Genomic DNA, 17,322 nt, shown 5'->3' with positions numbered 1-17,322 from the left:
TTTCATTATAGGAATGAAAATATTTAGTCTCTGGGACTGGAATCTCATTTCATAATATAATTTAGCTTCTTTTGTACTGGGAGAATGCTTTTCTTCTCCTGCATGAAAACCTTCTTATAGGACAGTGAATTAATTTATATACCTAGCCCACTTTTAATCAGTACATTTTAATCATGTAAAATGCTGATACTTCACATATAGTGTTTTTCTTTGATTCTTGTATTTGGTAAAAAAAAAAAAAAATTGAATTTCTTAAATGTTATGTGGTTTTAATCTTTCAACTATGAATTTTTATTACAGTACCTCCTTTCCACTAGTTTCAGGTAATATCTTCTTTCTTCTGCCTTTCAAGGTTGTTTGTCATTGAGCCAAAACAACTTTGTAATCCTATTGACCTTGTAGTTGCTGTTTTACTGATCTGTGATTCATTCACTATCTAGTATCATATAGTGTGTTTTATGATTTTATAGTATTCTAGTTTTAAGAGTTAATTGTTTTGTTTTTCACACCTTTGAGATCCCAGTAATTCTGTAGTTCTTTCATCTACTTTGATTTGTTCATTTTCAGCTTTATCTCATATCGTTTAGAGGATAGATTGTAACTTCTGATGCATGCAACACAATCTCTAACCTCAGTTATTTGATCTTTAGCTATGTTGTCCTCTTTCGTAAACCTTCAGAGTCCAGTAAAGAGAAGACAGTATTTCAAGATAAAGTTTTGCTTATAATATATAGGAACTCAAATTTATGTTGTATTTCCTTTGTAATAGTCAAAACTATAAGCAGTTATCTTTTTTTGTGAGTGCTTTAGTCATATTTACTTCAGAGTTTAATAGTTCTCCATCTTAAGCAATAAAAATTGGCTGTGTGGGAATCCAGGTCTTTCCATACTCTCTAGTCTTTATTTGTGGTTCCTAGTCCTACTAATGAACAATGACCAGGTTAATTTTTTTTCAACATGTATCTCTTGAGCAACTAATAATGTAAGGCACTTGCCAACAAATCCTGAGTAGAACACCAAAATGAAGACATGGTCTATTACATCAAGGAGGTATACTGATAAAAAGGTGGCCCTGAAATAAATGTAATTTAACTAGGGAATACAGGGAATTTAGTGTAAAAATTTAGGTATCATTATACCTATAGCTGTCTTTCTTACAATAGGTTTTGTTTTTGTTTTTTACATGTTTATTTATTTTGAGAGAGAGAGCATGAGTGTGAGGCGGGAAGGAGCAGAGGGGAGGGAGGGAGAGAGAGAATCCCAACTGGGTTCCACGGTGACATGGGGCTTGATCCCATGAACTGTGAGATCATGAGATCATGACCTGAGCTGAAATCAAGAGTTCGATGGTCAATGACTGAGCCAACCAGACACCCCACAACATGTTTTTATAATAGCCAATTTGATAGCAAAAGCCTCTTGCATTATGAACTGGACAAAATTTTAGAGAAGTTAATTAGATCAAATCCTAATAATTTAGTTTTAATACAGATTCATTTATCACTTAAGATTATTAATTATTAATGAGTGTTGCACATTTTCAGCAAAAATGTTAATATATCCACTATTTTATTTTTTTAGATAAATAGATACAGATTTTTTTTAAGAAACTTCATTTCTCTTCTTTTTTTTTTTTTAATTTATTTTTCAACGTTTTTTATTTATTTTTGGGACAGAGAGAGACAGAGCATGAACGGGGGAGGGGCAGAGAGAGAGGGAGACACAGAATCGGAAACAGGCTCCAGGCTCCGAGCCATCAGCCCAGAGCCTGACGCGGGGCTTGAACTCACGGACCGCGAGATCGTGACCTGGCTGAAGTCGGACGCTTAACCGACTGCGCCACCCAGGCGCCCCAACTTCATTTCTCTTCTAATTATTTATGTGCTAAGGAAATTCTGATGTATTGATTGATTTAAGAGTTTTTTAAATTTAAATAGCTCCTCTGTTTATTCAATTAGAAATACCTTGTTTATGGATATGACTTATAATTATGCTTTAGAAAGTAACTATCCATTTAAAATATAATCATAGTTTCCTCTCTAGACTTTTTTTTTTTTTTTTTTTTTTTTGGTAGCATCATCCCCTTTAAAAAGTAGAGGATGGTAGGGGTGCTTGGGTGGCTTGGTCTGTTAAATGTCATTGCTGTCAACGCAGAGCCTGCTTCAGATCCTCTGTGTCCCTCTCTCTCTGTTCCTCCGTCTGTCTCTTTTTTTCTCTCTCAAAAATAAATAAACGTTAAAAAAAAAAAAGTAGAAGATGGTATAAAAATCAAATTCTTGAGTGTTTTAGATAACATCGAAACCTGTAAGATAGCATCATGTGGGGTGGAAAGTACCTGGACTAGCACATAGTAGATTTGAATTGTAGTTCATACTCCACCAATAACCCTTTGTGTGGCCTTGGAGAAGTACTTTAATTTATACCTTGTTGTACTCAGTATCCTCATTTATAAAATATGTTAAATAATCTGCAGTCTTTCTACAACTAAAATTCACATTTGCATTTATTATTTTATCCTTAACACTGTTTAATTGACTAGAGAGTTAAAGTACATTGACATTCAAAGAATCTAGGGAAGGTAGTACTTTGTAATTCGGCTTCATGACATGTAATAAAAGTTGTTGTATTTTTAAAGACCATATTTATTGTTAATCTTTTTATTTTCCCTTTCTGGAAATTACCTTTATTATAATTATTGGTTGTCTTTATGAATGCTTCCAGGAGACACTTTTCAACAAATGGGCCGTGAGATGTGTCTGTTGACTTGCTTCCAAGATTTAATGTTTTTGAAATTTTCCTTTTGCTCTATTTTCAGAGTGACATTTGATTGTTTTACCTAGCCAATTTTATACTGACTTCTTTATGATAGTAACATCCCAAAGATAAAATATTTTTTAACAATAATAGAAACATGCTTTCTCACTTTATGAACACTTTTTACCCTATTGCTGTTATAAGGCTGAGTAGGCAGGGTGAGGCAGACGCTGAAGGAAACAATACACTGACTATCCCACTGATGAATTAAATTTTAAGGATTCTCATTCATTTAGTTTATTTTTAAAGGAAGGCATGAATAGAGTTTTAAAAATGACTTCCTTTGCCTTCCATTGTTTTTCAATTTATTTAGTTTCTTTGAATCTAAAAGCAACTCTTGCTACAATCTTCAACTTCTTTGTAAAATACTTTTTTTTTTAACATTTATTTATTTTTGAGAGACAGAGACACAGTGATGGGGGGATGGGCAGAGAGAGAGGGAGACACATAATCTGAAGCAGCCTCCAGGCTCTGAGCAAACTGTCAGCACAGAGCCCAACACGGGGTTCTAACCCACAATCTGTGAGATCATGACCAGAGCTGAAGTCGGATGCTCATCTGACTGAGCCACCCAGGCGCCCAAAATATTTCTAATGCACAAATTTTTTTATATGGTCAGCCATATCAAATAAAAAAAATATCTTGGATTTTTCCTCTGGAGCCCTTTCTCCTCCAGCTCTAATCTGAGTTTGTTTTTCAATGTCATCCTTGGACTTTGTTTCATCATCATGGGACTTCCTTTTAACCTCCCATAGGTAGAATATTTTGTTGTTTGCATTAAAAAAACTTTTTTTTCTATTCCCTTATTTTGATGGGGCAACTTCTTCAATAACTTACTTAGTAAAGGTTAGTGAGAGGTAAATTTTTGAGATCTTACATACTTGAAAATTAAAAAAAAAACTACGCTTCAATAGTAATAAGGCTGTGCATAAAATATTACGTTTAAAAAAAAAGTTTTTTTTTTTTAACGTTTATTTATTTTTGAGACAGAGAAAGAGCATGAACGGGGGAGGGGCAGAGAGAGAGGGAGACACAGAATCGGAAGCAGGCTCCAGGCTCTGAGCCATCAGCCCAGAGCCCGATGCGGGGCTCGAACTCACGGACCGCGAGATCGCGACCTGAGCTGAAGTCGGACGCTTAACCGACTGAGCCATGCAGGCACCCCTACATTTTTTTTTTTTTTTTTAAAAAGGTATCACTTGACTGACTCCTGGCTATAAGTATTGCTTTCTGCTTTTGTAACTCTTTTTTTTCCCCCCTGTCTTGTATCTCTCCGGCTTTTTTATCTTTTTCCATTGTATTCAGTGGTATGATTCAGTATCTTGTTTGGTATGGTATATTTTTATTCATTTCTGGGAGCTCACTGAACCCTTTCTGTTTAAAATACTCATGTATTTTAGTTCTGAGAAATGAATTTTTATTATTTCTTTGGTAATTTTTATCCTTCTCTTTTTCTATTTTCTTTTTCTGGAACTTCCACTAATTGTATTTTAGTGCTCCTAGATTGGATCTCTGATTTTTTTTTTTTTAATCATAATATTCATTTCTTTCTTCTTTTCTTTTAAATTTCTGGGAGATTTTCTCAACTTTATATTCCAACTGTTTTGCTAAATTTCTGATTTTGGGATGTGTATGTACCTTCATTGTTCCTTTTTCTTTTAATAACAGATGTTCTTATTTCATGATGGCAAAAACTTCTTTTATCTCTTTAGGAATATTTATTGTAATTACTTTTCAGTTTTCTTTTGTATCCTTCATTGTCTTTGTTTCCTCTGGGATCCTTATTTCTGTTTGTGTTTGTCTCTTTCATGTTGAAGCTTTCAGATGCCTGGGGATCCTTTGATGTCCATATATATATATATATATATATATATATATATATATATATAAGTAATTAAGTTTAAGCCGTTTTCCCTATAGCTGTGATTTTATGATCTGGGGACGTATTCTTTGAGAACACCTTAAATGTCAGTATCTGTAGATGTTTTCTACATCAGTTCAGTAGAACTATTCTCTTATCTCTTAACTGGTAGGTATAATTTTAACTGCCAGACTCCTGGACAGGTAAGGAAAAAAGGGCTAAAGGTCTCACAGTTCAGAAACAGAATTCCATTTAAACCTTCTGGTTTCTGTTTTGCTGTCTCACTGTTTGCTTCTCTGTGACTGATAATCCATTGTCCAGAGTCTGTTTAGTTTTTTTTTTCTCCAGAGAATATGCCCCCTGTGTCTGGTGGGAGAGGAGTAATCTCTTAACAGCATAGGGAGGGAGTGAAATCCCTTATACCTTTATGTTGCTGAATTTTAAACCAAAGTAACATTTTATCTCTTAACTATATAGTTTGTGTGATTGTTACTTACTTCAGGACTTTGTTTTTTAAGTGTTACTTGTATTTTTTTCAAATAGTCATTGTTAATGCCTTATCTCCATCTATAGGATGATAGCTTTAATAAATGTGTTTGTGTATACATTTGATTTCTAGTGTGGTAAGTGGAATAATGGCCCTCCAAAAATGTCCACGTCCTAATCCTCAGACCTTGTAAATATGTTCCCTTACATAGCAAAGGAACTTTGCAGGTATGATTAAATTTAGTTATGGATCTGGAGATAGGAAGATTAACCAGGGTTATCCATGTGATCCCAGTCTAAATCACATAAGTACTTAAAAGGAGTAAATGATGTAGAGTCAGTAGATGAATTTTGTAGTGCTTAATTAGTTTTTTCAACATTGATGGATATTGAAATGATTTTGAAAGGCATTTTTGCTTTATTTAGATGTAAGTTAAATATAAAATCATTTAAGCAGTAATGGAAAATTGGTTCATTATTCTTTAAAGTTTGCTACAATTAAAAATGATCAACTTATGGCTGATTTTTTTTATAACTTTTATTGAGCTATAATTCACATACCATACAATTCATTCATTTAATGTTGTATAATTTAGTGGTTTTTGGTAAATTCATGGAATTGTCCAGCCATTACCAAAATTAATTTTAGAACTTTTTTTTTGATGTTTATATTTATTTTTGAGAGAGAGAGAGAGAGAGGGAGATAGAGCAAGCTGGGGAGGGGCAGAGAGAGAGGGAGACACAGAATCCAAAGCAGGCTCCAGGCTCTGAGCTGTCAGCACAGAGCCCGACGCGGGGCTCGAACTTGTGAACTGTGAGATCATGACCTGCGCTGAAGTCCGACACTGAACCGACTGAGCCACCCAGGTGCCCCTAATTTTAGAACGTTTTTATTGCTCTGCTCCTCCCCGCACCCCCATTCCCACCAAAATTCCTATACCCATTACCAGTGACTCTATTCTCCATTCTCCTAGCCACACGCCCTGGGCAACTCCTAATCTACTTTCTGTCACTGTATATTTACCTATTTTGGACATTCCTTATAAAGGGAATAATATGTGGTGTTTTATGATGGCATTTTTTTCACCTACCATAATATTTTAGGACTTATTCATGTTATGGTATGTATGATACTTCATTTCTTTCGATTTTTGTGTAATATTCCATTATATGGATATACTGGATTTTTAAATTTATCTATTCATCTGTTACTTGATGGATATATGTGGGTTTGTTTTGTTTTTCACTTTTTGGCTGTTATAAATCATACTGCTATGAATATTCACATACAGGCCTTGTTGTGAACATGAGTTTTCACTTATCTTAGTTGTATTGCTAGGAGTGGAATTGCTGGGTCCTAGGATAACTCTGATTTGAACATTTGAGAAACTGCTTTTAAACTGGCCATACTATTTTCTATTCTCACCAGCAGTGTATGAGGACCCTAGTTTTTTTTTTTTTTTTTTTTTTTTTAACATACTTAACAACATTTATTTGTGTCCTTATATAGTCATCCTAGTGGGCGTGAAGTGGTATCTCATGGTTTTGATTTGCATTCTTTGCTGGCTAATGACACTGATGATATTTTAAAAAGAAAAGAATGATGCAGCACCTTTTCCCTCTCTTTTATCTGTGCTATGTAACATGGCTAAAATGATGTTTCTAGTTGGACTCTTAAGCAAATGAAAAATGACTGAGATTACACATCTGTTGTACAGCTTTAAATAATCTATTATTGCCCTCATCCCTAATTTTAGTTCATATGAGCTAAGAAAGCAAAATCCAATGTGATATTATAGTCAAATTCCAGAAGGATACTCTGATACTCTGAGGAATAATTGAAGATTATTCCCATAGCACTGTTTTCTTTTGCTGTCCTTATTACAATTGTAATTAAGTTTGTTTTTATGTTATTAATTTAATAAATGGACAGAGACCCTTTATATAATAGAGATCTGGCAACTTATTTTTAAATATTTAAACTTTTGTTACTTGAATGCTAGGATAAGTTCAGACAGTAAAACTGGTACCAACAACAATTAGAATTGTCTTACTATGAAAACGTGCTTCCTTGTTCTTGGCTATAATTGAAGCTATATGACTATCGGGGATATTTGTGAAGAGTTTTCCAAATGGGTACAGAGATGGGATTATATGAAATAATACTGGATTTTAATTTTAAGATGTATGTGAAATAATCATGATTAAATCCTAATTCCTTTGACCTCACTAGGTCATGGGTGCTTTTTAACATTCCTAGTCCAATAGCCATTTTTTTGGTCACAATTATACAGTGTCCTAGTTACCCACATACCTCTTGCCTTCACTTAAAATTCCAGTATCTTAGTTGGATACTATGGTTAATCATTTTAGTAATGCTTTTGCTACCATCCTTGATATTTTTCATCCTTTTGCCAGTCTGAATGAATTCTTTCCTTTTCCATTCCTGCCTGAGAGTTGCCAGTTACATTTTTTTTTTTTTTTGAGAATTTTTTGTTGTTAGGCATTTTTTTAACCCATCTTTTTTTTTTTTTTTTTTTCCTATACCCATCTTTAAGGTGAATGTAGAGTTTTATATTATATTAACTGTATTAAAAAGTACTTACTCTAAATTCAGGAACAATTTTGATTATAGTTGAGATTTTGAAAGATCTGAGCAAGATCTGTAGACTAGTGGACCTGAAATCCCAAGAGAATAGGAGCTGTCCTGGCAACCACTTTGGGTCTATTATCTACTTCTGCAGGGTTTGGTTCACACCGGGTACTTACAGAGTATTTCACAAATGAGTTTTTTCCATCTTTCAAAATAGCTATGCACCTGAAGCTAGTGTACTTTGGAAGAGTCTTTTTTTTTCTAGTCCTTTATTGGTTAGAAGGGAATTAGTCCGATTCTCCTTATATATTAATTGTATTTCATTGGTGAAACTATGTAATTACTCAAAGGCTGCCTGGGCTACTTTTGTGTAAGTACCTTGTTATGTAGACATTTTCTCTGCATTATTTTTTTATGTGGAAACTTTTCATTTGCTTTTAGGCAAGGTAATTGCTTTTGAAGAAAATATAAATTAGCTTACCTATGTCCCTTTTGAAGTTCGTTTAAAATTGATGTTTGTACTTTTTTGGCGTATTTTCTTATAACTTTAATGTAACTTGAAAGCGTTCAGATTTTCTTTTCATTTTCTCTATACTTTATGTTATCTAGTGACTTTTCATCTTTTTATACAAGTGCCAAAGGACTTATTGGGACCTATCTTCTCATAGTCTTTTACACACATGCATCATTTTCTACTCTCTTTGAAGTTGTCTCATCTTTTTTCCTATCTCATACATTTTATTTTGTTTTATAGATCTCCTTTTTTGGAAAATAAATGCATTAAAAAGTCCCAAGTACTTTTTAGCAACTTTGACTAAAAGCATATTGTTTTTCAGGGGGCACCTTTTGTTATAGATCATTATTTTGAAAAAAAAAAAAAAAAACTTAAGCACCTGGTTAAACTGTTTTCCATCTAACTTAAAGTCTGAAGTCAATAGCCTGTTTCAAGTGGCATTCTTCATTCGAGAGATAATCAAATATCCTAGAGTGTTCTTTCATTACATTTGTTTTTAAACTAATTTTACACATGCAAAATAGTAGCCTATTTAACAACGTTAGAACCTATATCCTAAGAATTTGAAAAACCAGAATATGGTTTTTTTTTGTGTGTTCATATCTGTGTGTGTGTGTGTGTGTGTGTGTGTGTGTGTGTGTGTATGTGTAATTCTTGACGCTAATTTAAGTGGAAACAGAAACATGTGGACTCAGCCCTATTGAAATGACTAAAGATTACTGTGCATTGTGTCTTAACTTACTTGTCATCTTTATACTTTTTAAATTAAATTATCACAGTTCTGGAAATAAAGGGTTATGTATTGAGGCTTTAGATATCAGAGATTGAGTCTCTTATTAGACTTAAAGTGACCTCTGAAGTACTAAACAGATTGTATAGCCTCTGTTTGTTAAAGATCCTTAGAAAAAACCCTGGCAGAAATTTTTGTGGTGAACTGGACTGTATGTAACTCACTTTGGCTTACTTGGAAGGGATCTACTATGGGTATCCTTAGCTCAGATAATCTATTCAGAGCCCAAAGACTCATGCTGTGCTTTTTTTTTGCCTGTTGGAAATCTGTAATTTTTATTTACTTCCTGGAATGTAGAATAACAACAAAGAATAGTCAGAGCTTCAGGAGTTTACTTATTTTGAATATACCACCATTCATGAGAAGGATTTTATAGATCCTTATTTATTAATTTGTACAATGTATAATTTTTTTTCTACTTTTAATTAGGCGTGTGGTTATTTTAATTTATAGTGTTAAGAAAAATCAGTCATAGTTTCATTCTACATATTTTCCTAACCCTGTTAAAATTAAATTAGATAAAAATAAACTCCATAGCCAACTGACAAGAAGGGGGAAAACTCACTTTTGGTGATCACCATTCCATCTGTTATGTGCCAGTAGCCAGTAGAAACAGATGGTGCTTGTTGATACGTATATAGTTTTTATTTTATTTTGAATATCATATGAGCTTTACTAAGTAATTGTTTCCAATATATTGTTTTATGACTGGAAAACATATACTTATTTTTTAAGGAATTTTATGTTACATAAATTTATTTTGAAAAATTAAAAAAATTATATTGAATGATTTTGTACAACTGCCACACAGTTGCTGGCATTGATTCCTCAGCATAAATCTGAATTTTAGCTTAACAGGTTTTCAAGGACCTGATTGTCCTAATTAACATTGAATTTAGAATTTTGTTCACGAATAACCATTTTCTCTTTTTATGTAGAAATTACACAGGGAGGCATTCCTTATGTTTCTTCTAACCACATATAGCTAGTTTATTAATTGTGAAAAAAAGATACATGTTAAATTTAGAGAAAACACACAAATGAATATGTGAAACCCATCTTAGTGATATCAAAGATGTTGAGGTACTGTTAGTTTGAAATTTAGTTCATTTGTCAAATGAATCATTCTAACCTTGTGAAAATCATCATGAATCTAGCTTCATTGTAAATTAAAATAACCCCAGTGCTCAAGAATTAATTAAAATTCATTGCATGTTTTCTAGTCCAAATGTTAGTGAAATTACTGAAACATTTAATTATATCTTTCGGATGAATAAACTATTAAAAGGATGCTTGCTAGGTAAAAATACTTTATTCCTTTTTAACTTAGATACATTGTCTGTAATACCATGGCACACCCTCTTTGTGGATAGTTTATCACCTTCTGTTTTCAATGTACTGGGGCGCCTGGGTGGCTCAGTCAGTTGAGCGTCCAGCTTCAGCTCAGGTCATGATCTCACGGTTTGTGAGTTTGAGCCCCGCGAAGGCTCTGTGCTGACAGCTCAGAGCCTGGAGCCTGTTTCAGATTCTGTGTCTCCCTCTCCCTCTGCTCCTCCCCCGCTTATGCGCTCTCTCTCTCTCTCTCTCTCTCTCTCTCTCTCTCAAAATTAATAAACATTAAAAAAAAAAAAAGAAAAAATGTACCAGAGGCAGATAAAGAGCTAGGTAGATGTGATCTATGCAACTCAGATTGTCATTGTTCCCTAGGCAATAATAAAATTCTTACAAAATAACAACACAGAAAAAAACCAGAAATATATCAAGATTTGGAGTGAGGTTCAAAGAAAGAAATATTTGCAATTGAACCCTCTATCATTGGGAATTCTAGATAATGTATCTGTGTTAAGTTCTAAAGCATATACTTGTTAAATAAAATTCTTCCTTCTTCCACATGCTGTTTTCACCCTGCATTATTATTATTATTATTATTATTATTATTATTAGCTTCTAAAATAACATCAGCCTCAATGTATATATATCATGAAATGACCACCCAGTTATGAATATTTCTATATATCTAAGATAGAGCAAGCTTTTGGATAATTGAAATTTGTTGCATGAGTTAAACATGTTTTTGTTACTCCTTTTTGCATCATTTCTCCCTTTTTAACTCTTACCCTTACATTTTCTGATTCTTTCAGGGACACCATGTTTAAGATATCTTACCTGTTGCGATTGTAGGAAGTTATGAATTGTCATTATTACAGTGGCTGCCACTTCATTAAAACTAGGAAAAGAAAACTCTTTCCCTCTCTATCTGCTCCTATCCCATGTGTACATGCATGCGTTATCTCCCTCAAAATAAATACTAAAAAAAAAACCTAGGGGGCAAACAACAATTTCCAGTATTTCCCTAGTTGGAGGACTTGGTATTGCAAAAAACTGTGTTTGGATTAATTTTTTTTTTTAATATTACTGGTGTGATAAATGCCAAAAAAAGAAGATTGCTGTACTTTACTTTGGTACTGGATTCTATTAGTCATTGTACTGTATAGAATGCCAAGTTGGGTAGATTATAGTGTCATTTTAAGGTATTGAAGTCTCCTCTTAATTGGAAGGAAGTTTCTACTTGTTTCAAAATACAAGAATTTTTCCTTTAGGCATCACACTGTTATAATTTATTTAAGTATTCAAGTGGAAATAAGAGATTTGCTTTCTTGTAATAATTTTACTCATTTCTACTTGGGATTATACTATTAACCTTGGATTGCCATGCAACAAAAATTACTGAATTAAGAGTTGAGCTACCTGAGTTTAAACTTTGCCTCTGTCAGTTATCAGCTGTGTAATCATCAAGTCACTTCTTTGGACTGCTTTTTCAGAGCTCTAAGATGCTATAATTTCATCTTGTTTATAACACCTCTTTTTTTTTTCTGGCTGGAAATTGTTTATGTTACTTGTGTTTTGTTATTTAAAATTACCACAGAAATACATCAAAGATTACCATTTGGTAATAAGTATACTTAATTTAAAATGACTCTTTTGGGTAATTATAAATATATTCATTTTAAAAATAGCACTTTGCAGTGCCTGGGTGTCTCAGTCCATTAAGCATTTGACTTCAACTCAGGTCATGATCTCATTGTTCCTGAGTTCTAGCCCCTCGTCTGGCTCTGTGCTAACAGCTTGGAACATGGATCCTGCTTTGGATTCTGTGTTTCCCTCTCTCTCTCTATGCCCACCCCCCACTTATGCACACGTGTGCATGTGCACACTCCCTCTCTCTTTCTTTCTCTGCCCCCCCCCCATCAGAAATAAGTAAATAAACATTTTAAAAAATAGCACTTTAAAAAAATAGCCTGGGTGGAATCTGACTCTTGATTCCTGCTTAGGTCGTGATCTCATGGTTCGTGGGATCCAGCCCTGCATCGGGCGCTGCGCTGGAAGTGCAGAGCCTGCTTGGGATTCTGTCTCTCCCTCTCTCTGATGCGCTCTCTCTCTCTCTCTCTCTCAAAACAATTAAATAAACTTGAAAAAAATAGCACTTTCATAAGACATATACATGGTTAAATAAGAAATTTATTGAGAAATACAACTATGCCATTGTGTGATGGTATCACCTCTTGGCTTTATGCCTTATGATATTAATTACAGTGTGGGTATGAAAAACTTGCAATTGATGCAATCATATGAGAGGTTTAAGGATTTAAAGTATTAATCAGAAATGTTAAATTATTGTATATCTTCAAAAGAATTGCAAACATGAACTTAGGACATTCACATATATATTTCAAAAATTAATTCAATGGTTAGATAATTTAAAAACCTGGTAGTAGTTGACTTCTATGCAAAAAAGAACCCTAATTACTGGTAGCAGTTTACTACTAGATAAAGAAACAAACTGAATTGCTACTTCATTACCTAAAGATGGGTTGAATGAAGAAAAATAGGGGAATGTGTGAAGGCCTTTTGGGGATTCTTAGATGTTATGGGACTCAAATGAGTAATTTCAATATTTCCCCTTTGATATTGGTTATTTGGATCACCTTATTGAAATGACCTTATTGCATAAATTATGCAAATTAAAAATAGATCAGTAGAGAAGGGAACAGTAATTTATCCTTTTTGTCAGTTGTTTTATCATTTGTATTATCTAGTATAATTATGAGTTTCAATCTACCCACTTATTTGATTAAAACAAATTTATTGAGCTTTAATGTAGTACATGTTGTATTATTTTTAATTGTCAAGAAAGATGAATAGGACAAGGCTTTTACCAGTTTTGTGATGAATTGTGTCAGAGGACAGAAATTAAAGCATAAAGAACAGGAATGTCACAGAAAGGAAAGATGAATATGTAAAGAGCTAGCTTCAAGGTTATAGGTGAAACCTGGATAAGTGTCAGTATTAAGGACTCTTCATACTGATGTTCTCAAACTTTAATGTGTGTATAATTTGCTTGCGGATCTTGTTAAAGGGCAGACTCTAATTCAGTATGTCGAAGTGAGCATGAGCTTCGACATTTCTGGCAAGCTCCCAGGGGATGCCAGAATTTATGGGCCATGACTGATATTTTGAGGAGCAAGGCTCAGTACTGTTTTTTGGAAGTAAGAATGATTATATGTAGGTCCTACTCTTAATTATTTTATCTATCTTAAATTTTTTTATCCATGCATTATTCAACCACTGTTTATTTAGTGCTTACTTAGTACCAGATACTTTGCTTCCTGTGTACCAGAGTTACAAAGGTGAATAATTCATTGACTCTGGCAGTAAATTCAGTCAGTAACTTCAAAGATTTTTTTCTTTTTTTGTGTATATGTGTGGAGAAAATATCTTTATTTTTGTGTGTGTTTTCCTTTTTCTTTTTTTTTTAAATTTTATTTAAATCCAAGTCGGTTAACATATAGCCTAATACTAGTTTCAGAATAGAATTCAGAATAGAATTTAATGATTCATCACTTACATACAACACCCAGTGTTCATGGCAGCAAGTGCCCTCCTTAATGTGTAGGGCCTGCATTTAAAGCCTTTTCCTGGATATAGTCTTTTTCTAACTTATTCCATAATGTAATTAGAACATCCTGATTAGCAGTACATATAGTTTATAAATTTACTTCCTTTGAATGACTAATTTAGTCAACGCTTGGTTATCTAGGGGTAGATTAAACAGTATCAATTGGCAATGTTATTAAATGACAGTGGACTCAGTATTATGAAGAATTGAAATGAGAGTAATTTAGGAAGACATCAATGTATTGGACATCATTTCTGTTTAGAATTATTGGTACCTGTTCTAATTTGGGAATGTTCCTTGATCTCAACAGTCAGGCAAAATAATTTGTGGGAATGGTGCCTCCATTCTCTTTTAATCTTTCTAAAGAGCTGTGGTCTGAACATAGGGATTACACATCTACAGGAGGCTGTCCTATGTGGATAAAATTTTTAACATATTGGCCGCAAATACCATTGTATTTATATTACTTTTTTTATTAAAAAATTTTTTAATGTTTATTTTTGAGAGAGAGTGTGAGCAGGGAAGGAACAGAGAGACAGACAGAATCTGAATCAGGCTCCAGGCGCTGAGCTGGTGGCACAGAGCCCGATAATGGGCTTGAACTCATGACCTATGAGATCATGACCTGAGCCAAAGTCAGACACTTAACCGACTGAGCCACCCAGGCACCCCATATATTATTTTTGAACATGTAGAGGTCATCTTTGTAATAGTAAATATGTTGTGAAATAATTGATGTAAACTTTCAACTAAATTCGTTTAAAGTAAGTAATTTATACCATGTTTAATTTCACCTAGGATTTGGGGACATCTGAGATCTTTTACTCCCACTTTTTTTATGACAGAAATTCTTTTTTTTTTAATTTTCTTTTTTTTGAACGTTTATTTATTTTTGGGACAGAGAGACAGAGCATGAACGGGGGAGGGGCAGAGAGAGAGGGAGCCACAGAATCGGAAACAGGCTCCAGGCTCTGAGCCATCAGCCCAGAGCCTGACGCGGGGCTCCAACTCCCGGACCGCGAGATCGTGACCTGGCTGAAGTCGGACGCTTAACCGACTGCGCCACCCAGGCGCCCCAGAAATTCTTTATATTATACAAACATGTATGTACACACATGAGAATACTAGAAGTAGGAGGAGTCCAGGTGTAGCATTTCAGCTATAGAAGCATATAAGTTACGAAAATTGAAATGCTCTAGATAAATCATAATTGTGTGACATGTATAAAGTGTTGAAAAAAATCATTCTGATTTTGGAGAACTTATTTTTCCTATCAGAAAGTTGTGTAATTTAAAAGTAAAGAACTTAGGGGCGCCTGGGTGGCGCAGTCGGTTAAGCGTCCGACTTCAGCCAGGTCACGATCTCACGGTCCGTGAGTTCGAGCCCCACGTCAGGCTCTGGGCTGATGGCTCGGAGCCTGGAGCCTGTTTCCGATTCTGTGTCTCCCTCTCTCTCTGCCCCTCCCCCGTTCATGCTCTGTCTCTGTCTGTCCCATAAATAAATAAAAACGTTGAAGAAAAAAAAAAATTTTTTAAAAGTAAAGAACTTGTAAAGTACATTTGTTATGTTTTTATCTCTCATAGATAAATTGTTAACAAAATATTGCTAGAGGAATACAGTATTAATTAGAAATACTAATTTTCCAAGTCCTTAACTTAAGCAGTAACATTTAACAGAGAGTATTTTTTATTATTATTAATTAAACATTAGATATTTCTGTGGCATCTTTTTTTTCTTAGAGAACCAGAGGACGAAAGCGAAGCTTCATTCCTGAGGAAGAAAAACATGAGGTTGGAATAAGTTAAGCATTTTTTACACAGTCTAAACTTTGAAAAACTTTCTTGCTTAAATTATTTCTTTTTTCCTTATATCCAGATTTTGTTTTATGTTTTGTTTTCTTTTGTTTTCCCTTGTATGGCAGGAAAGAATTCCTAGAGAGAGAAGGCAAAGGCAGTCTGTGTTACAAAAGAAGCCTAAGGCTGAAGATTTGCGAACTGAATGTGCAACTTGCAAGGGAACTGGAGACAATGAAAATCTTGTCAGGTAAATGGGATGCTGAGACTTTGTCTTCAGGGCATTAAGGTTCCATCTTCATCATTTTCTCATCACAGATATAATGGGGGAAAAGTCACAGTATAGGGCTTTCTTAAAATCTTATTTAGTGGAAACTGTAGTTCAGAAACATTTCATTCTCTTACTAACCTGCCACACATGGTTATTTTCTGGATTGAGATGTAATTAAGAGTTCAAAATCTGGATTTTGAACACAAGAAACAATTTTCTCTTGACAAGAGCACTTGACACAATGCTCTGTATATAGAGGCCACAAAAACAATTTGATTTAAACACTTAATACTAAGATTATTACTTTATCTCATAAAATAGCAAAATTACTAAGTTGTTACATATTATAAAAGTTGAAATTTATTAGTAATAATGTTAAGACCAACACTTGTTTATTGACAAGAGCTTCATTAGCACTTCCTTACCATTTATCAAAATGAATGTGTTAAATGCTTCTCTCTTATGAAATAAAGAAAAGTGAAAAGATGGCCTAGGTAGATTTTGTTTTTTGTTTTGTTTTCTTCTTTGTTTCTTTGTTTTGATTTGGTACTTTCTTTTTGTATCAGACATAATGCTAATCAGGAATCTCAGCTGATGTTGCACAGTGGCTATTCCTGAGGGTGCAGAGACTGTTAATTTTAACCTTTTGTTTCTTTTGTTGAGATGAAGAAATTTATTTAAAACCCTAGGTGAGATGGAGGAGTAGGTGGCACGAAAGGAAACCTCATTTAAAAGAGGTATCATTCTTTCAAAGTACAGTAAGAAAGAATCTTTTGGTATGTTAAGGGAACCCTTTCTGATTTCTTTTAAAAATTGTTTTTTGATAAAACACTATGAAATTAACTGAGGGCATAGAAATTAAGTGTTTCAAAAAGAAAAAGGTGTTGAAACATATATTAGTCCTATTAAATGATTTTAAATACTTGCTTCCAAAATGATGTCATTTGTCATTAAAAATCAAATTTCTGTTTGTTTTCATTCCTCAAAAACATGCAGTTTTAAATTTTATGAGTTTTTTTTTTATTCTATCATTAAAGAAGATAAGGAGAAAATAAAAATTCCAGTGAAGAAATGCAAAGTGCTTCAACAAAATTAAGAAGGTCTATCATATTTGGTCAGTAATTTTTGAAGTAGTACATATAAGATGTCATGAGCACTCTCCTGAAGATGAAACTCATTTAAATTTAGGGTAGAGTAGTTCCTGTATCAGAAGATACACATGAATAATTCTGATCACAATATA

General features: G+C 33.7%; 1 protein-coding gene across 1 annotated transcript in view; it reads left to right on the top strand.

Moving 5' to 3' along the window:
* The window catches only part of PHF14 (PHD finger protein 14), a 218,285-nt gene that overhangs the window by 82,281 nt on the left and 118,682 nt on the right, over window positions 1-17,322 (top strand). The window contains exons 17-18 of the mRNA XM_086682001.1: window positions 15,755-15,805; window positions 15,937-16,058. Of these exons, the coding sequence (XP_086538127.1) occupies window positions 15,755-15,805; window positions 15,937-16,058 (173 nt within the window). The remainder of the gene's footprint in view (window positions 1-15,754; window positions 15,806-15,936; window positions 16,059-17,322) is intronic.

Source organism: Puma concolor, chromosome A2 (assembly GCF_028749965.1).
Source record: "Puma concolor isolate L17-30 chromosome A2, mPumCon1.1.hap2, whole genome shotgun sequence".
In the NCBI taxonomy this organism is placed as follows: Eukaryota; Metazoa; Chordata; class Mammalia; order Carnivora; family Felidae; genus Puma; species Puma concolor.
The sequence above is the reverse complement of the archived record's forward strand: the minus strand, read 5'-3'. Positions and strand labels throughout refer to the sequence as shown.